The sequence below is a fragment of the Acipenser ruthenus genome, chromosome 1 (assembly GCF_902713425.1).
Source record: "Acipenser ruthenus chromosome 1, fAciRut3.2 maternal haplotype, whole genome shotgun sequence".
NCBI lineage: Eukaryota > Metazoa > Chordata > Actinopteri > Acipenseriformes > Acipenseridae > Acipenser > Acipenser ruthenus.
In genome coordinates, this window is record NC_081189.1 from 7526619 (window position 1) to 7552720 (window position 26102).

The 26102-nt window shown below is 37.6% G+C and overlaps 1 protein-coding gene across 2 annotated transcripts; it reads right to left on the bottom strand.

The window, feature by feature from the left end:
- Window positions 1-2472: 2472 nt before the first annotated feature.
- On the bottom strand, window positions 2473-26102 carry LOC117403552 (small ribosomal subunit protein mS27-like). Of its 2 annotated transcripts, none has more exons than XM_058989903.1 (11): window positions 26082-26102; window positions 24937-25014; window positions 22048-22118; window positions 18662-18720; window positions 14911-15025; window positions 12961-13039; window positions 11558-11673; window positions 10547-10649; window positions 8691-8833; window positions 4737-4898; window positions 2473-2829 (listed from the first exon to the last, which is right to left on the bottom strand). In XM_058989903.1, the coding sequence occupies exons 3-11, from the start codon at window positions 22099-22101 to the stop codon at window positions 2590-2592; spliced, it is 1071 nt and encodes a 356-aa protein (XP_058845886.1). In that variant the 5' UTR covers window positions 22102-22118; window positions 24937-25014; window positions 26082-26102; the 3' UTR covers window positions 2473-2589. The 2 variants fall into 2 exon arrangements, with proteins under 2 accessions (XP_058845886.1, XP_034781721.2); XM_034925830.2 differs by lacking the exon at window positions 26082-26102 and adding an exon at window positions 25805-25912.

The following is a 26102-nucleotide window of genomic DNA, read 5'->3' on the forward strand; positions in this document are numbered from 1 at the left end:
GCCCACCTGTGTGATTTAGCAACATGTGTTTTTGTGCCCACTCTGCAAGTTAGCATCAGTGCTTGACATAGGCTGAACTTGGGGAGTGTCCTCATTTAAATACAAATCTAGCGATTTAGCAAACCATCAACAGCGTTAGCTGTGCGCAAATTACATGGTCGACTATAAATACCAGTGAAAGTACCAGGGAAGCAGGCAAAGAAACGAGAGAGAGAAAAAAGAGAAATAAAAAATATGGAGTGTGCACTGGATTAGTGTAATATTTTATAATGTGATACTTTGTACTCAGATTTTGTAACAATTGTAAGTCTGCTAAGAAATAAATAATAATAAATAATAATAATAAATAATAATTTCTACATGGCCAGACAAAAAGTGGAGGAGACATCCCCAAATATTTAAAAGTCATCTGTCTTTTCTGAGCCTGTCTGAAACACAATGTATGCAGCAATTTTGCCTCAACAGACAAACAGTCACTGACATCTGCCACCTGCTTCAGGCTGACCTGGAAGGAGACATGCAGAGGGCACACTGTTTGCTTGTAGCACTAAAGTACACGCATCAACACGGAATAGGCACTTCTACGTAAATCGTAAGGGAACCTATTGTGTCAACGTGCAAGAACATCTGGAATCCTCAAAATCTGATTCTGATGTTTCAATGTCTCTGGGGAACACTACAGTACACTCCTCAGAAGGTTAGCAATATCATCCTGGATTCTTGTGTTTTACACAACATAGCTCTCCGTAATGAACATTGAACTTGCAGAGGAAAGATTACAGGGTTTGAGGGAAGCAGATGCTGAACTTGAAGCACCAGTGTTGGAGGTTGCAGATGCTGCAAGTGCCAGGCAGGTCAGACAAAGCCTTTAATACAGGGGTTTACATGCGGACCAATAAAAAAATGCAGATTTTGTTATTGTTGTATAAGACGCAAATACATACCATCAGTATATTTTTAACAGGAAAGCATTGATAATAAAGGCAGCGACGGTGCTCACGGTTCAAAGGTGAGCTATACATGTGGAACTTAAGGAAAACTCCTGATTCAATTTTTTTTTCATCACGTTTTTGTGTGCTATCACAGCGCTTCGCAGTCATTTTTTCCTAGCGATAGCGGCTGCGCACACATTTCCTAAATAGGGCCCCTTATGTAGAAGTCTTACAGTCCTTCATTTCAATTGAAGGCATGTGTAAGGTGTAATGAAGCACAACTCACAACCAAAATACTAAAACTGTGTTTTCTTTTCCTGGTAAGCTGATGAAAGCACTCCATGACATGGATATACAGAACACAATACCAGCACCAGGCTCCTTTATTAGCAATTATTTTGAAAGGAAAAATGTGTGTTGTTGAAGCTCCTGTGTGTATTTTATGTTTATGTGTATGTGTGTAGTGGTGCACGGAGTGTGGAGAGAGAATTAAAAACGAATAATAATAACAGCAACTGCTATGCATGCCAGTTCTACACCAGCCCACTACTTGTTAAAGGTCAGTGTTTGTTAGTCTGTTTGTTTTGGCCATTGTGCCTTTTGTTTTGTTCGGTGTTTTGTGTTTAAATCTTTTTATTTATAATAAACCGGCACAACAGCGCATTTCACTCACCAAAACTGTTCTCTGTCTATGGCCTGACGTTACCACATGTACCATCGTGTCACAGGTGGCCATAGTTCCAGTAGTCTCGAAGATAAACGGCTTTGACAAAGTGGTGAAAGTACAGACCAAGAACAGGCTACTTTGTAATTTCTTTAACTGACATCTACCAGTTATTTTAATGTTCTTTAACTATATTGTTATGATAACTTACTATAATTTTGTTAACTGCAAAAGTTAAGTCAAATGACAAATACAGATTATGTTCAGATTTAAAAAACAAAAAATGAATTTTGTACTTTATGGGTTAAATGTATTTCGATATATGAGCTGTTGAGGAATCAATGGTGGCAGATTTTCAAAAACATATTAGCTCCCCTAATGGGGATACTTAAACTATAAACAATAATGTAATGTTAATATTTTTTAGAGAAAAAAAAAAACACAACCAATGACCATATCTTAACTTTTTTTTTAATAAAACAAAATTGCATGAACAACAGGTGACTGTTTGAGTAATACATAATTTCAACTGATAACTCAAAAAGCAGAATTTTAAGTGGACCTGTTCATGTCAACATCGTTTGGGACCAATATGTCTGGAATGATTCTGGGTGAACAGGTGCAGAGGAGACATGACAAGAAATCTGACTTTAACAAAAGGGTATCTAGCAATTTAAAAACCCAACTCTGCCCAGACCAATCCCTTCACTATGACTCAGCCTAGACATTATAAATCACCTGGGATTTTTCTCTGCTGGCTTGTCAACAGAAGAATCCATGTCAAGCTCTGTATTGAGATTTACAAACTACATACCGGTATAATATATATATATATATATATATATATATATATATATATATATATATATATATATATATATATATATATATATATGTGTTTTCTAACAGGACCTTATTATTTGCAATGCAGCAGGGATGTGCTTGTTACAGAGATGTACCAATAGAAAGTGTTGGTGTCCTGACATTGCTGCACTAAGAGGAGGCTTTGGCTGCCAGCCTGGCCTCTCGCTCCAGTCGGGCCTTTTCTCTCATCTCTTTCTCCCTCTTTGCTAGATGGACTCGCTCCTCCTCCCACTCCTGCAGCTTCTTTTCATACCCGGCAATGTCAGTGGCTTCGATGGCGGCCAGCTTCTCTTCAATGAGGCTGCCAGTCAGGGTCAGCATGCTTTCAGATTCAACCTTGCCATGGGACCGCAGCTTACCGTGCAGCTCCTGCCGATCAATCAAACAAACAAACAAGCAGAGAAAAAATAACTAATCAGAGAGTGCCAAAAACCCATTTGCAGCAATCAATATCCATTTAAAATTCAACACAGCGATCTAAACATAGACACTCATACACTATGCTTATATTATTTCCTGCTGTAAAATAGATTAGATTCAGAAAAATAGTTTGCGTTGCTGTTTTACGTGAGTTTATCCAAAAGTTTGTAAACTGCGGGTTATAGTTACACTACATGTCCATTGTGTCAAGTTTAAATGCAGTTTCATTCAACTTATTATATCATAACTGTGTTTCCTTTAGCCCACCTAACATGCTTTATATACAGTACTCACACACACACTTTCTGAGTAACTCACACATCATTGTATATGCAGCTTACAGGTGCCAGATAACCACAGGCTAGATAAAATGAAAAACTCAACAGCGGATATCCGTATTGAACCATGTGAACAGATTCGCTTAGGACAGCTCCAGACACGATAGCTGAAAGGACATGTGTTCACACCGTACAATCCAGGTTACAAAGAATGGGACTGCCTTGACAGAAAGCCAGACTCCCTGACAGTGAATAAGAGGGCTATGGAGTGGTCCCAGATGTTGTTTACAGTTAGATGAATATCTCTTATTGGATCCAGAAGACCATTAACTTGATAACTACTCCACTGATTGTGGCTGAAAGCTTTATCTATCAATGCTGTATGAGCCCTTTGTAGCCTATCAAACATTCGCAACATATACCTTATAGTTTAGGATTTCCAGGTCATTAACTTAACAGCATTAGACTAGCCAATGTCTGTTAAGAGCTAAATGCACAGTTAACATGCAACTTACACAACTCTGTGGGTTGTGATTTTCTGAAAGCATATTGAAATAACATATAGCAGTTTACAAGTTATACAAATTGAGCAAACATGTAAGTAACAGAACACACAAGAAGGTGTGTGGTTGTACTGACTCGCTCGCTCCCCACACATCCAAGTGTGTTATTGTGCACATAACATATATTAGAATAATATATTAGTGTAAGACGATCATGAGCACTTTAATAAATACTGTACAACCTCGAAGCTACATATCACCTGAAGCTGGAAACAAGGCTCCTGGCTACTATAAAAAATGTGAAGATGGTGTGAGAATTGTACTAGTTAAACACAGCTCTCCTGACTTATTTTTGTTTAATTGTTCATAAAGGTTCTACTGTAAAAAAAACATATGTATTTTAGTTCTGCTTGATAGCGCTGGTGCTCAGCAGTAATTCCATCTCCAGGCAGCATTACACTGTCTAGAAAGAATTATAATCACCTTCACTAAACCTGGGGAGCCATGGCACTAAGCAGAAAGTTCAGTCAATACAATTTTCCCATCTTCAGGGCAGCTAGCCTTCTCCACAAGTACTCTTACAGACCTTGTCTAAGGCTGCGTAACTCTGTTAGCTTCCAAATCAAAGTGCCCATGCTAATCTCCTGGGTTTATTAAGAATAAATCGTTTTAGCCTGACCAGTCACTGTATTTAACACATACAGAACCTGATGTTTCAGCCACCTTACCTTCCTCAGTACTCTAAATAGGAAAGCCACTCAGGACATGAATATCCCTTCCTGGCCAATTCAGTTAGAGAACCATATCAATGACCATCAGAGATTTTCCACAGCACATTTTTAAAGGGGAAGAGACTGCATATTTCTATGGCCTCAGTATAGAAATTCCACTCAGGCTTGCTCAGACTGCCCAAAAATGTTAAATCTGCTAAATACTTTATTAGGCATGCCAAATACCCACAATTGCAGAAACAGTAATAAAACATGACTCAAATCCTAGGGTAATGAACAGCTTAGAAATAAAACATTATGCAAACCTGGGGGTGTAAAATAAACACAGCACCACAACTACCTACTTGAAATCTGTTCATATAGTCGGGGAGTTTTGTCCTCTCCATTTCCTTCTCTACGTTTGTGGTGTCTGGACTGGTGTCTTGTGAATCACCTGCCCCTTCAGTTTCACTGGACTCCGGGGCTGTCGAAGACTGAGTCTGCAGTATGGTCTCTAGGGCATCCAACTGGCAAGCAAACAATACAAAAAATGAAATGCAGCTAATTCAAGGAACAGACAGCAAACATCCAATACTTGTTGAAATTGTGTGCAGTTATTTACTTTATCCTACAGCTGCAATTGGTAGAAACAAGTCTATTCTGCTGTAACAACTGAAACAGCAAATGGAAAAAATATTTATTAAGGCACAGCCATTTCATTTCAATCTGCGAGTTCTTGTTCTAAGCAGTTTGCAAACAATCCATCAAGTTGTTTCTAAAAGCATTTGAACTGGAAATTCAATTCAACTCAAGCTCTGATCAACTTGCTGGATAATCTTCATAAGGATATTTGCTCTAGTAGCATGCATACAGTTCTAACCTGAGGATACTAACAAATGGTTTGAAGAGTGCTAACTAGAAAAGAGGGGCCTCTAGAATCCTTATCTATAAGTTGGGACATCTCTGCAACACTACTGAAGCAGGGGATTTTTAGCTAGAGAAGCAGTTTGTTAAAATACATTTATACATGAAAAGAAACCAGCCTATTGAGAACACACTGAAAAGTATGTTTTTACTGTTGAGAAGGAAATATATTTTAGACCAAGGCTGGAATAATTAAACAGAGCTGGTGTATATATATACATACTTGTATCTTAATAAGCAATAAATAAATCTTTGATCCCGGAAAATATGTTATCAGTCTGAGTATTACCTCACCTATTTTAGAGATTGGGAAGGTAGAGGACATGAGATCATATACGATTAATTTTAAAGGAGTTATGGAACTTTTAAAATATATTACTCACTTAAAGATAAGAGCTGCCAAAACAGATGTTTAGATTGAAATGTCTTCTAACGCACGAAGCAGAGGAAAAGTTCTATAAAAGCCAAGGCAAGACTCCAGTAAATCATTATTCAGCTTGGTAACACAAGCCGTTTGGTCCATTCTCGGAAGACCTCTGAAAAGCTGGTTGCTGTTTGGTCGTATTCAGAAACCTCTGGTTCGAAGACAGCTCTTGTCTTTACTTATATTCTACACAAAACTTCCATATATTGGGAGGTAAGCATAATCATAATTGTTTTAAGTATTAACGCTGTTAAGTTTGTACAGGTACTGGGACTCTCAGATTGCCTATTAGCTGGGATCCGACGTGGTCTGTAACCACTCGATCCATTTTTAAGCATTTAATAAACCAAAGCTGTACTAATAATGCTCTGAATCGTTGAAACTTCAAATTGAATGGGACTGTGTGATTATTCTTGATTAAAGCTGTCTAAAGGCATCACACTGTAAGCCAGTACACAAACTATGCACTTTAGGGTTTGAACCATCTATATATCTGTTAGCCTCCCTTGGGTTCTCTGATCAAGAACCAAAGTAGTGCTCGAAGTGACACGACCTAACCATATAACATACTAATTAAACAAAACAAACACACAATAACTGTGGATAGGGCCCAGCCTTAACGTTTTAATAGCACTGCTTGAAGAAAACACTTGGGTTCAATGACTTGAAATGCGTGAGTGAATGCTTCACGGACAGGAACTAGGGTCAATACTTGCTTGCGGAATTTGTAAATAATAAACAACACATTACTGACACCTTGAAGGATCTACAAGCAGCAATACGGCTTCATGACATCATCAGTATGCTGGTCAAGGACAAGCATCTCTGCCTGTTGCTATTCAGTGTTAGCAGGGTAGAGCTTGATTCCAGGGACGACAGCCTGTCAAACTGTGGACTGCCGTTGAAATAATGATCATATCCCTGGCATATCCATCACTGTTCAGGAAACACACTGGGAGAATGGCAAATGCTCAGTAATGTGCTGACTTCGAGGTCCTCGCTAAATGCAATCCCTAACTGTACGAGCGCCAGGCCCTTTAGAGCCAAAGAACACTCACTAAATTGAAAACGTGCATGCAGTACAAAATGCAAGTCCTAGTGCATCTGTGTGTCATGGTCATAGAATCTGCTAACCTTGGAACAGCGAGGAAGTCTTGTACACTTATTATGCTGACTAGAGCAATGTTGCTGTAGCTTTAGGCACTGGTGACTGAAACTCTTCATAACCAAAGGGAAGGTAATCTAGAGGCAAACACGCCAAGCCCCCTGGTCTTCTACAAATTAAAGATTGATGTCAGTTGCTGTTGTGTGTTGAGAGAAATCAAATCAATGAGCAGCAGCCTAGGTGAAGAGGAGATAGGACAAATTCTTTGCAACTTCTGGAGGAAACCTTAAAAAATGTATCCAGCTTTCTTATTTCCCTATTCCAGGCTTACCTAATTGGTACATGTATTCCCAGTTATTCCATCCTCTAGAAGATGTTTTTACATCAATAGCAACATTAAAAATGCCCCCCCCCCCTAATGTTGTGATGATCTTTTTGTTCTCTTTTTTTCTATAGTTGTGGAATACACATTGTACGCGCTTCACTGTAGCTTCAGAACATTTATTTTTACTTCACTGGTCAATGGCAGTGGTCTCAAAGGGTCTCACTCTGGCACACCATGTAATTACATTTGGAATTGTAATAACTGACAAAGTATTACCAAGTAGTTGATCAGAAGTCGGGGAGTTGATCCGAGTGTACACCACACTTAAAAACAAACCACTGTTCTTGTACACTGTTACTCCATATAGAAAAACAAGCAGCAACTTCCTTAGCTTTACCTTGCTCCATTCTGCCATGGAGATGTAAGAAGGTTACAGGAAATCATTTAAAATGAGTTCAGGGGTGTATTTAAATGAATACGATAACATAAAGCACAGGGACTTTTGCTTGTTGATACAACTAGACTGCTGTTTAATCTCCATAGCCAGAGATGAGATATTTTTAGAAATGATGGTCTGTGGATTTTTTGGTTTTTTTAACCCTTGTCGTGCACTTCCAAACACCACAATCTGAATTGCAGAATACAGTAGCGGAGGTTGTATCAGAGGGGGAGGTGCGATTACTGCAAAAAAGAAATGGGACAGGGCGAACTGCAGAGTTTTTCAGTCAGTTGTGTTTATTTTACAAGCATGTTTAAATTGCTGTAAATCACTAAGTCGCTGCCGTTGTCATTTTGTCAATGGAAGTTCTGCATATGTGAGGAGGCTTGGTGTTCCAGTGGTTAAAAAAAGTGCCTGACAACAAGAGGTTCCTGGTTCAAATCCAAGCTCAACCACTGACTCACTGTGTGTGACCCTGAGCAAGTCACTTAACCTCCTTGTGCCTTTGGATGAGACGCAAAACCGAAGTCTTATTGTAAGTGACTCTGAAGCAGAAGTTGTGATTTGGATAAAGTCGTTTTGCATAAAAGCATCTGCTAAATGACTAATTAGTAATAATAATAATAATAATAATAATAATAATAATAATAATAATAAATGACTCACTGTAAATAAAACAAATAAATAAAAGACACTTTTATAATATTCTATAATTAATGACATGCCCAGCCTCTTAGAGCCATTTTAAAAACAGTTCTGCAAGCTGTGCACATTAGCCAGTCTGCCAGTGTTTAAAAAAGCCAGAATAAAAAGCCTTGTACGACCCTGAACTGGAGCTCTGATTAATTACCCTTTTACACGAACGCAACAATAGCACTCAACCAGCCTGGGAGCACAGCCATGATTTTGAAAAACACAATGTCATTCTTATTAAAGACTGGTCGTAAAAAAACATGGTCTCCTCCATGTGTAACATGTATCTGTATAAAATTATTAATTTCTGGCCTCAGTCTTCAGTCAGAAACACGTCTGCATTTAATAATAATAATAAAAAAAATCAAAGTTAACGTTTTAATCATCAGAGAAAAGGGTAGGCCCTTACTGCCTCCTTGGAGAGCTTCACGTGGGCAGGCAGTGCAGACACCTTCTCCATCACAGCCAAGGCCTTGTTCAGATACCCAGGGGTCCACATCAGTGGCATCTGATGGTACACGGCACGGATCCCCTGACAAAGTTCAACTTTTCCTGTTTAAAACAGCGAAACGGGGCATCAATGTGATCACTTGCAATGAAGAATGGACTTACATCAATCAACAAAGTAACTCGCTTTGAAGCATGGTGAGTCTGTGGGGAACATCTTCCGGTTTAATGTATTTACAACAGGGAACTCATTTAACAGTGCTAACAGTGTACTTCGGACGTGCACATTCTTTAAAGCAACTTATTTAGATATTTTGGTTGAGTCCTAATATAGGTAGAACACAAAGTATTTTTAATGGATTAAGTGTTTGGGATAAGGAGTCCACGTAAACTAAAACGACTGTGGAAACAGCAACATACACTATCACTGCATGTGGCTTTGCGTATGTCAGATACATGTAAAGCTGGGTATAAGGATATTGCCTAAAAAGCAAGTGTAGCTGCATGTAATATCCTACTTTTATAATATAACTAAAACTGTATACTGAATTAGGGCTGTATTCAAATTATAATATAACTAAACTGTATACTGAATTAGGGCTGTGTTCAAATTATAATATAACTAAACTGTATGCTGAATTAGTGTTCAAAGGTTCGAAGGTTTCTTTTTTCTCTTACCAGAAACTGTGACAATGTGTGAATACTATAAATCACACAATAAATGTCACTCACATGCAAAATTCAATCTTTTGATTTCTATAATGCATATCACTTAAACAAAAGTTGTATTAAAATCCACTACCAAATCATTATACGTAGCATCTCTATATGGCACCGTGCATTGGAGCAGGGTATATTATGCCAAAGCACTGGGACGGTACCTATAGCGTTTGATGGGCTTCAATAAAATATGTACTGAATACCTAGTGCACTAGACAGTGTAAGAGAAGTGTTATGGTAGAATAAGTATGAAACATACAAAATATATGCCAATGCTAATAATTTTAATTATGAAAACTGAGCACTGTCTCCCCGTTCAGCTCGTGTTATCCGGAGGCAGAACTTTAATTTCTTCATTCGTCATCTCGACAGCAAAGCATTGTATAGCGGAAGCTGCACTGAAAGAAACGTCTCGAAAACCCTCTGCTGTTTGTGATTAAATGCCCAGATGATGAAAAGCTGAATGCAAACTGTGCAAGCGACTCTTTGCTGTATCATGGAGGCACACCCTATCTCCGGGATCACTTGACAAGCGTAATTCCATATTAGATGTGTACTTTTATTTAAATTATAAAAACATGATTACTGTTCCTTATAATGTATTTTTAAACTACATGTGAATGTTTTATTTCATTTATGGATCACCTGTAAGATATGGATTTTCAATCAAATATAAACTAGTGGCTATGGTGACATCACACATACAACTGCCACAGTCAGACCATTTAAATAACAGTATACACATAACACAAAAGTACAACAGTCCCCAGCTTCCCTGACAAACGAAGGCAGAGCATTCTATAATATCTGAATATCAATTTCCCAGTATGTTCCAGAAACGTCACGCCAGTCACAAGTTGTAGGAGGATCTAAAATGGAAGACAAGACTCCCCTGGCACATACACCTACAGTACTGCATGCTAATGTCACTCAGCCAAACTGCGTCATCTTTTCAGCAGCTGCTGTCTATTGATGTAGAGGAAGACTACTTTCATTTTGGTTCCTTTTTATGTTAGCTTTGAAAGACAGCTGGGGCGATTTCATTAAAAAAAGATTTTATTAAGTGTGATGGAAAGAAAAAAAAGATTAAAACCATACCGAGAAGGGAACAGCCAAGAAGTTGAGCACTAAAGCCGACTGTATTCTCCTGTTTCAGTCCGGAGATCAACAGAGCCGCCCCGAGGTTCCGTTCCTCTTCCCACTGGTGGGATTTGAAAGAGAAAATAAAAAAAAAAAAAGAGAGAGTCGGCAATACACCAATTTCATAATGAATTCGACTGGTTAAAATAATCTGATTCAATATGTCAAACACAACTCTGTTCAATTCGTCAATGCAGTCAATGCACTATTTCTCTTCTTTGTGTGAAGCAGCGCATTAGCAGGAACATTGATTGATAACAAAGGGAGAAATTGAATGCAACAACTCCTAACACAATCCCAGCAGCCTAGTTTCTAAAACTTAATTTGGAACAAATACCTACAGAAGCATTCTCTCACTTGCTTGTGGTACAATGGCAAACATTACCCCCCCCCCCTTCATAATACCCATATTTAAAATCACATATAATGCAGTAGTTAACAAAATAATTATTAAATCTTAACTATCATCTTCAATGTTGAGTTTTGAAAGACATACTGTACGTTCTAGTATTTTCATTTCCTAACATGGTACCTGGTATTACACTACATAAAGTAATCTCTGCTTGCAAGCTTTCTTTTCAGGTAGTGTTGTACTTTCTAGGCTATTTCTTCAGCAGAGTAAAACTGTCCCCTCGTCTTCTTTCCCATCATTAACTAACATGCTTTCCTTACTGACCGACATGCATTTGGAGCCAGTGACACGCCTGACTATAAAATTATCTAGCAAGTGAAACAGTAACAGACTTCATGAAAGCAAGGGAAGCAAACAGCGAACTGAGCCATATCCAATCAACGGGGTGTGCTATTAAACGGTTTGCAGATGTGAAATGACAGTAGTAAAAATGTTAAATGGAATGCAAAAAGACTGAAAATCAAAAAATCACTTTTTGACTACACGCAGAGGGTTCCTCAGTTAATTATCAGTTGGTGTTATACATAGTTACGCGCAGTATTAAATAATGCACTTACTTTGAGATCAGGCTTGGTATCCAAGTACTGGCTCAGCACATGGAGTGACAACAGCTGAGTTGAAGTCAAATCAAAAGCTTCTTGTAACATCACTTCAACAACAACTGAGAATGCACCTGGAAAGAGAACGTGTGAGCTTTACAAAATAAAATTTTATGGGGCTCCCGAGTGGTGGATCTAGTAAAGGCGCTCCGCGTAGAGTGCAGGATGCGCCATATAGCCTGGAGATCGCAGGTTCGAATCCAGGATATGTCACTGACGACTGTGACCGGGGGTTCCTAGGGGGCAGCGAACAATTGGCCAAGCACCGCCCACGTAGGGAGGGCTTAGGCCAGCAGGCAATCCATGGTTCACCGTGCACCAGCAAACCATTCAGATCTGTGCTGTCCTCCGGCACTATAGGTCTGTGGATACGCAGTGCAAAAAATGACAGATTGGCAGGAACGCGTGTTTCAGCCTCCGTTTCCCGAGTCGCCAGGGGGTTGCAGCGGTGAACCGGGATAAAAATAATAATTGTGCATTCCAAATTGGGGAGAAAATCGGGGTAAAAACCACTGGCGAATACTAAACTTAAATAAATAAATAAATAAATAAATAAAATAAAAAATTATAGAAGAAACACGATCAGATGAAGTTTTGAGACAACTGCTCATAACTTGTACTGATTTACAAGCAATGCTGATAAATTGCCACTGTCCTCTAAACCCGGCCTTCAAGTAAACAGACATTTAAGAAATGGAATGGAGTTAAATAAATATTACGTTAGAAAACTATATACAGTAAATCATTTACCTAGATTTTTACCCATCCTAATGCACACTGCAGAATCAATGTATCAGACACACAATAAAATAACAGAAGTGGACACCCTCTGAAGAAATTTGTTTACAGAACAACATTTACAGCAGTATGTATTTGTGATCATTGTGGATTGAATTACTGTGAATCTACAGGGTGTTCCATAAGTCATGCATCAAAGGCATTGATAATGTGGGTTCTCTCTCGATTTCTTTCAGGTGAGAAATGTCTTTAAGCAGCAAGGAAGCTGGTGCAGATAATGGAGTGGTGCAGCTGCCTGATTTAACAGCGAACATCCTAATCGGCATGATGCAGCATGTGAGATTGCCTAGGATGCCTGACCTGCAGTAGGAATATTAAAAACTATCCTGGAAACAAGCAAAGACGCAGCAGTTCATGCCTGCCAGTCCTATAAAGAATGACCTTCATGCAATTCAAATCTGACAAGCAGGTCTCCTCGTGTGCTCCGGGGTTAACTGCAAGGGAAGACACTGCAACCTGTAAGCCTGCCTGTAATGTATAATGAAATGTTAGCGCAGGGTATCCCGAGGGAGGCAGTGTGTAAAGCATCACCAGTACAGCTGTGTGCCTCCAGTAAGTCTTACCTTTATAATCTTTATCTTTTATAAAGGAATCCATCAGCAAATTAAACGTGAAGTCATCCGGAAATATTCCATATTGCACCTAAATAAAATAATTTAAAAAAGACTAACATTGAAAGTGACTGAATGCTTATTACCTTACCAACCCCCCTGTCCCCCGTCCCCAGTCCCTGTCATTGTCTGGAACAGAAAACTGGTAGTCACTGAAGAGTGTACAGGTTGCATATACTGTCCTGCTTTTATAACATCACTAAACTAGTTATATTTATAATGTAACTAACATTATTGCACTCTTTAAGCAAAGATCTGCCATTGTTTCACCAGCACTTAATACCAATGGAAATATACTCAGGTATACATCCTAAATAAGTCGGCATATCAGGTGATCTTAGAATCTCCCTTCACCATCATTATCTTTATTTCCAGTGCTTATTAACGGTTCCAGTGTAACCACTAGGGGTGTGCGGTTGGGTTTGCTGTCTCCTCTGAAACTTTGATTTTGCATAGCAAACTCACAGTTGTCACAATGGCAGAGGGGGCAGTAGTTACAGCTGCACACCCATAGTGGTAATGGCTACCCCCAACTGAATTCACAAACTCAGCTTTGGATGAAGTCATTGAAAAATGTTTTTTTTTTTTTTTCTTTTCTTTAAAAATTAACAAGCCTGGTGCGTAATGATCCAAGCAGAAATAATAACAGAGTGATAAGACAACCACGTAACAGGCAATTAAACATGAACGAAATTCAATATTCTGAAAATGCACAGCGCCTCTTTAATAATGTGAACAAACCAATAAACAGAGTCTTATGATGGATACAATTTTCAGTGAGATTAAGCGGCACATATTTCACAACTCAAACTCTGGTACAGCTGCATGTCAGCTTTAAGTAGCACTGATTGATGTGTATGGGATTAGCAGCTGTATTTCTTTTTCCCCATCAGCGCTGATTTAATTACAATAAATCAAACTCGTCGAGTGGCGGTGTAAAGTGTATTACTTGTATTACTTGTATTGTAACACTTAATGTATTTGCTTATGATTGTAAGTCGCCCTGGATAAGGGCGTCTGCTATGAAATAAATAATAATAATAATAATAATAATAATAATAATAATAATAATAATAATAATTAAGTGGCCAGAGTCTGGTGTTTAAATGATTTCCTGCCAAACTAAACCTAGTTATGAATAACATGTACTAGTATTTATCATAAGGTCAGTTTACATACTGGCACATGAAGTTTAATATGTATATCAATATAATTACATGACCGAGCAATAAATAAGTTTTAGGCAGCTTCACTTTTTAAAAAACATTATGTTTTTTTGTAAAACAACCAGAACAGTCAATATAGATCGAGTGGTAATGTAGAGAGAGACAATCTGACTTGCTTTGGCTTAAAAATAATTATCATGGTTGAGGTCTTCAAATACTGTACATTTATTGGGTGAGGTGAGGAAATGTTTTCACCAGAGAATGTCAACAAGCCTTTGGGTTGATCAGCAATACTGTCTCAGACCTGGGAGTTAGGCCAAGATGGATTGGATATTAAAATAACAAGCACTGGGACCCCAACATTGAAGAGAGGCAATTCAGCAGGAACCCTTATAAAACCAGGGTCTGCAAAACAAAACAAAGCTCTCTGGGCGATTTCAAAATGTGATACCGGACTCTCTATGGTCAGGCATGAATGGGATTTTGATCAAAAGAACAGTAAGGATGGGGTGGCCACAATACCGAGGCAAACTGCAAAAATAAAAAGGGGGTGTTTGTCTATTTTAAGAAGCATAGAATACCGGTATATAAAATAACATAGGGACCAAAAATCTTGCACAAAACCAACTTAAGACACATATTATTGCATGTTAATGCATTCTGACACATATATTTTCCTATTTGTAATAAATATGTCTGAAATACTGTGTGGTGCCCATGACAAGAACAGACTGACCTTATTGTTCAGGGTATGCACAGCCTTGTCCCTGGCCCCATATTTAAGACACTGTCTAATCCAACTGTGGATGGTCCAGTCCCTGATATACCAGCAGTTTGGACTGTGACGAAACCTATAAAGATCAAGAGGAAAGAAACATGGATCACCCCTCTGACTTCTGATTTAAGAATATTGGACTATGAACCTGTGCTCTTAGTTCTTAGAGTGCACTTCTTTTACACTGATGGTACTCGTATTAGTAAATGCTCTAAAACAGAACAAAATAATTCTTAGAAGGTTTGGTTTATTTTAGCTTGGTAAGTACAGACTCCTGCTCGGGTTCAGGTTAGTGGGCATATTTAGGGAAATAAACTCTTCTTAGTTTATGATAAGGCACCAAAAATAGTAACAAATAACTTATACATACTTTTACGTTCCCAAAATAACCTTCTGTGTTGCATTTTACCAGGCTGATTTTTATTTATTTACCTTTCTCAAAAAAAAAATTAAACAAATTGCAGTTTGGTGGAAAGGCCATAAGAAACGTGGCCCTGTATACATTCTTACTTAGTTAAAGGGATACTTTCTACTATCTATTATCTTACTATAAACTTCTTACCAGTTTAATATCCTATTATGTGTGTTCTTTATGATTATCTTCTATTGTTTCTGCTTAGAGTATGTACCAGGCTAACTAACTGATGGCCTGCTCCCTCTCCTCCTCATTGCTCATTGGGTGCAATCTGTAATTAATAATGCACTAGGAAGACAAGCCAGCTTTCCAATACATTTATCAGATTACAGAAGGTCATAACCCTCACTTTGCTGGGTACAGTGCACAATATGCAGCAAAGTGTGGCTGGAGGACATGCTGTTAAAATAGAAAGGTTCAGGGAGAAGCTAGATCTTACTCCTTGTAAAGCATTTTTATTGGTCCATTATCTCCCTGGACATCTGCACTGTGGTGTTGTACATAGTTTGTAGTACGATATATAACATGTATGTACCCAAATTGGGTCATCTGAGACATGCGTCACAAAATGCTTGTAAACATGACAGAAAGTCACGTTGGTAAAATTAAACAAAGGAGGACAATAAAAGTGACTGAAATAAAGTTAAAGCTAATTCACTCTTTCCAGCTACCATAAACTGCAAGGACTGCCGTTCAATACTGGAAGTACCGCACTGTACATATTTGCTCTTCCCATTTGCAATATAGTAGGTGACTTCTTCTGATGCTTCATGTACGGTAATACAGTGTTCCATGCTGGCCTCTAGAAATGAAAAGGTAATTTAACTGTTTATTATTGTGTTTTTTCATGAAATGTGACTTGCATTCAGGGTCTTTGTTTTTGGTCTTCAAATTTGTGGGGATGACTTGAATTCTGGGGTGTCAAATTTGAGTAAATACGGTATAATATATATATATATATATATATATATATATATATATATATATATATATATATATATATATATATATGTATGTATTACACACACACACACACAGCTCTATATCCAAGGAGAATCAGGATCCAGCACGATACTCGTCAATCACTAGAAATACTTAAGAAAGAAAAGTAATTGAGAAACTGAAAAGTCACTATTTGAACGTTTCAGCTTCCCCCTTCTTCAGATTACATGGTAGAAATAGCTGGGTAGAAGAATGCACTTTTTCAAAATTCTGCAAAATTCAGTATTACTGTATTTAAGACCCCTACATTTAATCTAGAGTATTCACACTGCAATCAAACTTTCAAAACCTGGGAAGACTACACTAGTTTAAACCCACGGAATGTCATCAATAATCCAGTATCTTAATTCAGCCCCTGATATGCCGAGAGAAGTGAACAGTCTGATGGGGTGAGCTGCTGTTGCTATAGCAACACAGGCCTACCATTTCCTCCAGAGCCTTGTGATGCGCTCTTGCTGTGATTGCAGTCACATTTATAGCCATGATTTAAAACCTAGACATTAAACTTTATTCACAACTTAGTGACTGCTTCAGTAACACTATCGATCGGAAGGGAATATTTTGCTCCTTGCTTTTATAAATACACACCAAACCTTCACACATAGGTGTTTGTGATGTGCCTGCCTATTTAGAGCAATAAATAAAAAAAACAGATGGCCATATTTTCAAAGCATTTATTCCAGACTCATGAGATCCTTTTTTTAATTTATTTTTTTTTTAGAAAAATGCAAAACGAGAAATAAAACAACTTGAGCACACTTAAAAGTCTGAAACAATGCTACTGAGTTATACTTCTGTGTTTTCAACGTAATTTATATTCCTTTTGGACTACGTTGATCAAATAGCCAACACCCAGGGTGACAATTGACCTGAAATCGTGTTGCCGCGTGAACTGTGGAAAGACAAGTCCATTACAACAATGTTCTGCTTGAGACATAGCATCTGCCCCCTTTCTCATTTGAAGTTGAAGTTTACAGCAACTAACTAGCAGCGGTTTTACTCTATATTAATCTGCATTGATATACAGTGTAACTAGAATAAATGCCTAAACCGCTTCAGAGTTCTGACATAGCTGCCCTCTGGCTGTTTCCTGAGGCTTTGTGGTTGGTTCATTTTATTTGGGGTGTACCTCGTTTTTGGTGTTTAATACCAAAACGGTCATAATCTTCTAATTATGCAAAACATTGGTTTAAGCATTGTGAATTTATACCATCAATCCTAGTTCAGCACTGCAATATGTACTCAATTATGCTTATTAAAAAATAATTATCTACAATCATAAACGCCACATTCTAAAGGTAAAACCATTGTAACATTTGACAAAACTTTTTTCTACTTGACTTTCCAAACAGTAAATATTGAATATAGTTTAACAATGTGATTTCCACAATGTACCACACTGCATAGCTCTAACACTAAGCACAGCTGTTAATAGGAGCTTGCTCTTTACACATGCATCTTGGATAGTACTTACAGTAGGTCTGTTTTCTGACATATTTGCATTATATCCAGCAATTTACCACTTCAGCAAGCAACTGCATCATGTATATGCAAGTGTGTTTTATACAATTGAAGAAATCACTGCTGACACCATTCAGATAAAGTATAACAAAAATACTAAACACAGAATGGACCTTAGGGAAATCACTGAAAAAGGTCTCCAAAATATATTAAGTCCTTAAAGTTGTATAGACAACAGATAACAGGACAGGTGTGAGGTCTAAACATCTACATCCGACTGATACACGCTATCAAAATGACTGCGCAAGTAGAAGACTCTTTATGTAAAGACAAAACAAGCTAAGCCTGGAATGAATCTCTGAACTGCAGCTGTTTTCCATGACTGTCAGAAAACTGGGCAGGAGTTGTGAAGTTTCATTTCAGTGAAGCACAGTGTCTTTATTCCTCAGTCTTCTGCATTGGATTTATTTTTTTTTTTTTTTTTATTTTTTTTAACTGAAGTTACAGTAACACGGAAATCAAATTTCAATTACAGTACAATGAAAATTATTATACATTTACATTCTTATTATAAAGAAGTAATTTACAATAAGCGACTGTTAAATTTGGCCGGGGCCATGCAGAGTATTCGTAGTATCAGGACATTTGTTTAATCCGAGTTCGTCTTAATGAGAATTGACTATAAAAATTACAATAACTCTGATCATTCAAACCCATATTTAAAGAATTTAAAAGAACAATATAACATTCAACACTCTTCACATTAATGTTTTCTTCATTTACAATAGTGTAAGTGAACAAATAAATGTCTTAATAAAAAAAAAAAGAACTCACTTATAAAGATAGTACTCAGCTTGATCAATTTCTTCTCTTGAGGAAATATTGTCAACAAACTGGGGAAAAAAAGATTAGTAATTGGTCAATAAAGAACAAACTTAAATGGGAAAACTATTGTCATTACATGCTAAATCAGCTCTTATAAGCATCCAAAACAAAATATGTCTTTAACCAATATAAAATGTATTTTTTATTGAACATGTGTTTCATACACTTCACAAACATATTAGAATCCGTGTCTCGCATTTTATTGTTTTCAATGACCTATCTTTTGATTTGAGAACTCTTTCCATTTCCAGCAAACAGAAAGTGTTTGGGTTTGGAAGAGATGCAGGAAGGCTGAGAGAGGCCAATATGATGGATTTTGCTTCTAAAGACACAGACTGAGTCGTCTGACGCGATGCAGCAGGCAGGAGCACACGGAGGGCCGTCTGTCATCATAAAAATCATTTGTCAAACTTGCAAGGTTACATGTTGTCTCTGGGAGGAAGGTTTCTTAATATTAAATGACACTTGAGGTCTATTTACTGTAACCTCTTTGTGATGAACCAGCAACGACATCTGCCCGCCTGCCTCTCAATGGGAAGCAGACAACAGAATGACATTTTTGTAACAGCAAACAATGCAGCTTGGTCAGTGAGATGGCCACCTCTGATGGTTTGAAATTAGGAGTGGTTGTAAAGTGGAAGAAAGACATATCGTTAAGGGTTTATGATACAGGGACAGAGGTTAAACAGCTGTACTGAATACCAAATGTGAAGACACTATCTAAAAAGAGTGCCGTCTCTTTACATCAGAAACCTGAAGGCACTTTACATTACTGCTTTGTCAGCCGGCTGCTTCCCAGAGGAGTTTAAAAATATGCAGTTGGCGGCCCAAACAGTTTTATAGTGGTTTTACAGGGTTGCTTAACCCATTAAGTGCCATTTCCCTCATTTGAGGACAGGCTACTTGAGCATTTTTAACTGCCATCTACCTGTTATTTTAATGTTCTCTTTAACTATATTGTTATGATAACTTACTCCAATTGTGCTAACTGCAAACGTTAAGTCTAAAATGGAAATAAATTCTGCAGATATTGCCCTTCAGAAGCTTTTATGATGCCTCAATGTAAAAGAAACTGAAGCCTTGCACCTAAAAGGGGAGAACATATTAATATTGACCTTTCACACTGTACTTCTTTTGACAAGCTTTGTGGTGTATGGTGAATTGGTGTCAGAGATGAGAATAAAACCCAGTACCACAATATCAATATCACAGGGTGCTAGTCCAATCTGTGGTACTGTAGGATCTTCCAGCAGTCTGAATGATCTGAACAGCAGTACATCTCAATCCTGTTGTATTTCGTGATCTTAACAAAGGGCGTGGCTAATATAGAGTAGAAAGATGGCAATCTTTAACTCTGATGCTCTATTAATTATTAAAACAGAATTCAGTCATTCAGAATTAAACAGACAAAACTGACAACACTTTCTACATTTACATTGTTCTTGTTTTGTTCAGAGAAAAAATACATACTTCCCTAAACCTAATCAAAACAAAATCAACGAGGAAATGTTTGCTGCTTTATTTGCTGTGGTCAACTGTTTATGCTGATCCCAAGAGACGACTAAATTGCATCAAGGTTTTCAGAACAGAAATATTAATGCGGCGGTCGCTTTCAAGTAGGCCTGAAGCCTCAAAACATTTTGTCTGTCATCCCTACCATGTTGGATGCTGCTGGAATGAACAGAGACTCCAGCCTTAAGGCCTAATAGTCTAACAGATCAGATAAAACTGGTGGAAATGAAACTTACACATTGTACTGCCTTTTTTTTAATGTCATATTTTTATTAAAAACCCCACCCCAAATTAATGTAATTAATGTTAATTCACTTTTAGGTCTAATGTGAATCCTTCCCTGGTTTATTTGACATTTGAGTTACTGAATGCACCATCCTTTCAGGATTTTCCCCAAAATCTCTCTGTAAAAACTTTATACTACTATTGTAAATAATCAAACCTTTTGTTTTTGTATCAAATATTTTAAACAAATAGAAAAACCCTTATTGAGAGCCGATCAGACACTTTGCATTATAGAGTTGCTCTTGTGACTTGCATGATCTGTCCGCTTCACATTCTCATTTTCTGCAATCTCTGACCTTTCAGCCTCTCTGAGCTAAGACTGTCAAACCGGTTTACAATTAGTCCCCAGCAGCTGTCAGTTTGTAATGACTTTCGGTCACGGCAACCTCGCTCATACTCAAGCCTGCCTTCTAAAGTTAAAGGTGAGCGCCCTTCACAAGGCGTCTGCAAACCCAACACCACCAACCATGTCTGTAAGCTTAACCCTCCCCCTCTGCCGACTTCTAATACTAAAACGGCAAAAACCAGAAACATCCAGTCTGTGAATGGGAGTACAATTACCACATAACCTCGCTTCACAGAGGCACTTCAAAATGCCATAGTGTCAGGAATCTGACAGCCATCATCACCTGGGTGTGGCACAATCTGTTTGAAATTAAACTCAGTTTGGTGGATATTTCTTTTCAACTCTTCTGTATGCTGTAGCCTATTCTGTTAAGAAAGTCCTAGAGCAGTTTACTTATGGACTGCCCAGTATTCGCTTTCTATACAGCATCACATTCCCTTCTGCATAGCTTGCCTACACTGCAAAGGAACTACCAATGACTTTATAAATGTCATGAGGGGCTGTTTTGTTGCAGCAGCATCTATACCAACGTAGAAAGGACTTGACTTGTGCAGTGCCATGCTGTGCAGAACACCAAGTCACATAAAAATAATAAGCATGTCTTTCCAGAGTCTAGCTGTGCTTACATTTCTCTTGCTTAATTGGCACAAGGAAAAAAAGAGAGATAGAGCCATACCTAACCTTTGTTTACTGCTACAGTCTTGACTGACTTCATTGGCATCTAATGTAAGTAAACTTGAAAGGCAGCTTTATAGATATTTTTTTGTCTTCACCTCTGACAAACTTAAGATACAATGCTCCAAATCCAATGTGACATCAATTTAAACATACAGTAACATTTTGTGTTTTAAGTAGAAGTCAGGGCAGATCACCGATTACCTTGGGGACGCAGATTAAAATGAATACTCTCAGCTACAGACTGGCCAATTTAAAATCTGGATTTTTATGTGAAAATCCTGAATGGCGAAGTTCTTGCTTGGAATAAATATATTTGTTTACAGTAAGTTCGTACTTGCGTGTTTAACTCCAGACTGTTATTTATTCTGCAAATTAAACAAAAACATGGTAAAAAATGATTGTTAGAGCTCACTGATCCATTGAAAGAAGGCATGGTGTGGTTTTCTGAACAGCCTGTTTCACAAACGTCCTCATCCCCTTAATAACACATTCTTAGAGCTCTTACTCCTCTTACCCGGGCTATCGTTAAGGAGCTGACGGGAAGCTTCTTCTCGTAAGTCATGTCCATTAGAGTCGCTAACTCAGCTGCGGAGAAAATAACATACAGGTAAGAAGAACACGCTTGATAATAAGCACATTACCAATTGGCTTAACTTTTTTTTTGTAAAACCAAAAAGACATATTAGTATTCGTGATTTATAAAGGAGAAATTCCTAATACCTTTTAAGTTCAACCTGTCAGCTATAACTTTCACCCTGAGGCCATTAAATGCATCTTTATCCATGTGGAAAAGGGCTGCATCTTTATCCATGTGGAAAAGAGCTTATCCTTAAACAAGCCCTTTTCACAGCTAAATAGAGATAGATAGCGATAGATACAGGTGAGAGCTAGATAGATAGATAGATAGATAGGAGATATTTGTTGTCTATTGCATTTTTACCACAGGGAGTATTTTATATAGACTGTTACGGAGTGAAAAAAAATTTTAAAAACTTATTACAAAAGACAGAAAATATGTGAAACTCCCAGAGGACCCTCATGGGTTTGTGCTGAGCACCGCACTGCCCACATCCTCCCACTCTCTGACCATATCTTGTAATTGAAGCTGAAAAGTCACCAGAATCCAACAGAACTTGAACTGGGGAATTTATCTTCAGGAGAGCAGATGCTGGCAGAAAATGCCTCCTGTTGGGAGGAAGGCTCTGAAAGGTTCTGGTAATCTCTGCTTCGATATTGTATTTCATGTTCAGAGTGCACATGCCTTTTGATGAGGAAATCAATTTCTGGTGGACTTAAAAATAAAATTGAAGTTGAAGCAAAAAAAAGCAACAACTTATCTAGAAGGAGCCAGGAATACTCAGACGCTTATAAATAGGGGCCATTATGCGCAGAGGGGAAACGGCTTTCATTTAAATGTTATAAGTAAACAAAACTATATAAAATAACCTTCTAACTGTGGCATGTCTACTATGTTTATTGGAGTGACTTTGAGGCAAACCTGACACAGATTCTTTTTTAATCAAACTCATGGAATCAATGAAGCTGACTCATTTATAATAACAAGGTATTTGTTTATGAGCAAACAGGCTGTACTGTACTGTTCTATGCTTGGCAGGATATTTGAAGATTTGGTTCATGGCAAGGTGTGCCAGGCGTCTCACTGCCTCCTTCTTGTGTGAATGGGTTTGCACGGTGCATAACCTATGAATTTAGTCGAGTATATTTTTGATACATTAAATATATTTGTGCCGACTTTTTAAACTGCAATTTCTACTATACAGTAACCTTGCTCTTGCACCCCCCCTTGATAATTACAGCACTGATAAACACTGTTTCTGACCTCTTCTGTATTTGTTCACCATCAATTTGAACACAACCTTTATCTATGTTCTTGATAGTTGAATGTTTAAATTGAGGTGCAAGACTGCTGTGGTACAGATAGACTTCTTACTCTACCAAAATAAATTACACTTCAACCCCTTGACATCTAGCATAGCTTTCAGAAACATTACTACACTTTCCACAGCAAGCTGCGTCTATTTTCTTGTTAAGGATAATAGGATTCTTGGTTGCCCTTACACTCCAATATAACACGAAGCTTAACCTTCTGTATACAAGTAATCTGTCCTATTAATAACTTATACTGCAAGTCCTTACTGTTGTGTAGTCTACTGTAGAGTTCTTTCTTTCATTATGTACAGCATTACATAGGCTAGAAATGCAAAGTGCTTTAATGCAAGCATTAGAAAATGCTGAGCATGTTATACTGGCAGCAGCATTTTACAACACAGAGTATAATTACACCTACAGGAAGATGGAGAGCATGTATATTAATCGTAGTGCTGTAACTCAACCGACACCCGCACAGCTACGATATACAATCGCATTTGGTTAGCTTTTTATTATAACTGTGGACAGCTGCTTAAAACTGACCGTTTAAGAGGAGTATATTGGACTAAACAGTGTATCAAAATAAAAGCAATAAGAAATTGAGGAAACAGAGGAACATCTGCTGTTAAAAAAAATGAAGCTGCTGGGTCGATAGATGAACATGAACACATTTTGGAATACATTTAAAAATGGTTAGATCCTTGGAAAGAAGGGGTTTGAGCCCATCTTTACACTACATTTACTCTTTAATACAGGAGTGCCACAATGCACAAGCAATTTTATTTAATTTATTTTCTAATGGCAGTCAGTCTTTGCTTTTAAGTCAAGTCTTTTTAGCAGCATATTGTTATTTAATATTGTACTGAGTAACCATTATAAATGTGTGTTTCAGTGAATGCACATATTGGATTGGTCCATATATATATATATATATATATATATATATATATATATATATATATATATATATATATATATATATATACACACACACACACACACACACACACACACACGTTTATGCTAAAAACAGTGGTTTCCACATGCAAATCACATCAATAACACAGACTGAGCAAGCCGTAATTGTAAAAATCTGGGCTTTTCCATTCAGTTATCTGTGTAACAGTGCCACCTACTGTCATCACAAAAAGATACGATCTTTTCGAAGACCTATTTAAAACTGCATTTCAGTACGTGAAGCTACAGGTAATTTAGATTACAAGTCTGATCTCTAAAGTAAACTATGTAAATGTATTAAATACATGTCTTCTTAATAAAGGGTAAAACGTGTGCAGACATTTCTGCTACTGTAGACAGTGAGTCTACAGTCAGTGTGCATTCATTATTCATGCACCGCTGTCTCTAAAGGGTATGATGTAGACTGGGCAGGCTTTCAGGTATTCACCAGCACCCACTGCTTCAATTATAGTAGCACTTTTTTTATTGGTACAAAGAACATTTCCATGCATTCGATTTGGAGATTTAAAATGTCATGAAATGATTTAGAACTTACCTAGGTTTTGAGGATCTTTCGGCCTTTGATCCCATTTTTTTGTGTCTATGTATGCTGCGGAAAGAATAGATCTTCTAGCTAAAAAAACAAACAAACAAACACACGTTTACACTGAAGGATAAAGTGCAAGGATAGCATTCTGATAGACAGACACTTCCACTAACAACTGGCAGTATGCAATAACTATGGACACCTGAACCACTGCAGTGTAAACCACCTGAACATGGCAATACCCAACAGCAACGCATTTGAAACAGTGGAGTCTTACCTGTCAGCATTAATACAGCTGTTTGCATGACATGTTAGGAATACTAGCCTTTAAATATGCCAATTTTAACAGGTTACATTGTATTGAATGGATCATGCCAAGGTCAGAAAGCCTCTAGGAGAGACACTTTAGTTTGGGAGCTACACTGATTAACACATTTAAAATCCATAGGTAAAGACTGCTTCGAGCCAGAGACATACAGGAAAACTGGTCAAATTCACCACCAAATAAAAGGGATTATAATATTGTACAGTATAGCAAAACATACAAAAAAAAAAAAACAGTACACAGTACAGCGTCTGGTTCCTTTCTCTAGCATGCATCGGTTTACTTCAACTCAATAAACAGTGGGGTTTTTTTTATGCTGACTTAATTGATATACGTAACACACTATATGTGTCAAAACTCAGAACTACATGTCGTTGTATCAACAAACTGCACACTCTTACCGCTAGTACGATTTTTCACGTCACCCCTAGGTAATTACAAGTGTGATATCTCTTTAAAAACGTGGAACACCTATAAAAACATATTTCTAAACCACACTTGGTGCACCTGTTTTCATTCTTAAACCTCAATTGTAGCACATCAATGAAATACCTGTAATAGTTTGTGTTGCAAATTTTGATACTCGTCTCACAGAGAAAACACACCGCTGTACCATGGAGGCAGCCATCTTGGAATACCACACCAGTTAATGACGCAAAGGGGACCATATTATACAATATTATTGCATACGCTATATTACACAGTTACTCTAAGAAAACAAAGGTATTATATTACATCTAAAATAAATTAGAATACTCTTGAAATATGCACAACTTAAAATAGATTTGAATACTTTGTTTCTGTTGTTCTTTACCGGAAAGATATTTACCCTTTTTGGAGTTGGTTTTGG

Coding starts and splice junctions, on each gene's coding strand:
- LOC117403552 (XM_034925830.2), bottom strand. CDS start 25,880: ATGGCTGCCTCCATGGTACAGCGGTGTGTTTTCTCTGTGAGACGAGTA. Junction 13,040..14,910: donor TGCATACCCTGAACAATAAG/GTCAGTCTGTTC, acceptor TATTTTATTTAG/GTGCAATATGGAATATTTCC. Junction 10,650..11,557: donor ATACCAAGCCTGATCTCAAA/GTAAGTGCATTA, acceptor AAATCCCACCAG/TGGGAAGAGGAACGGAACCT.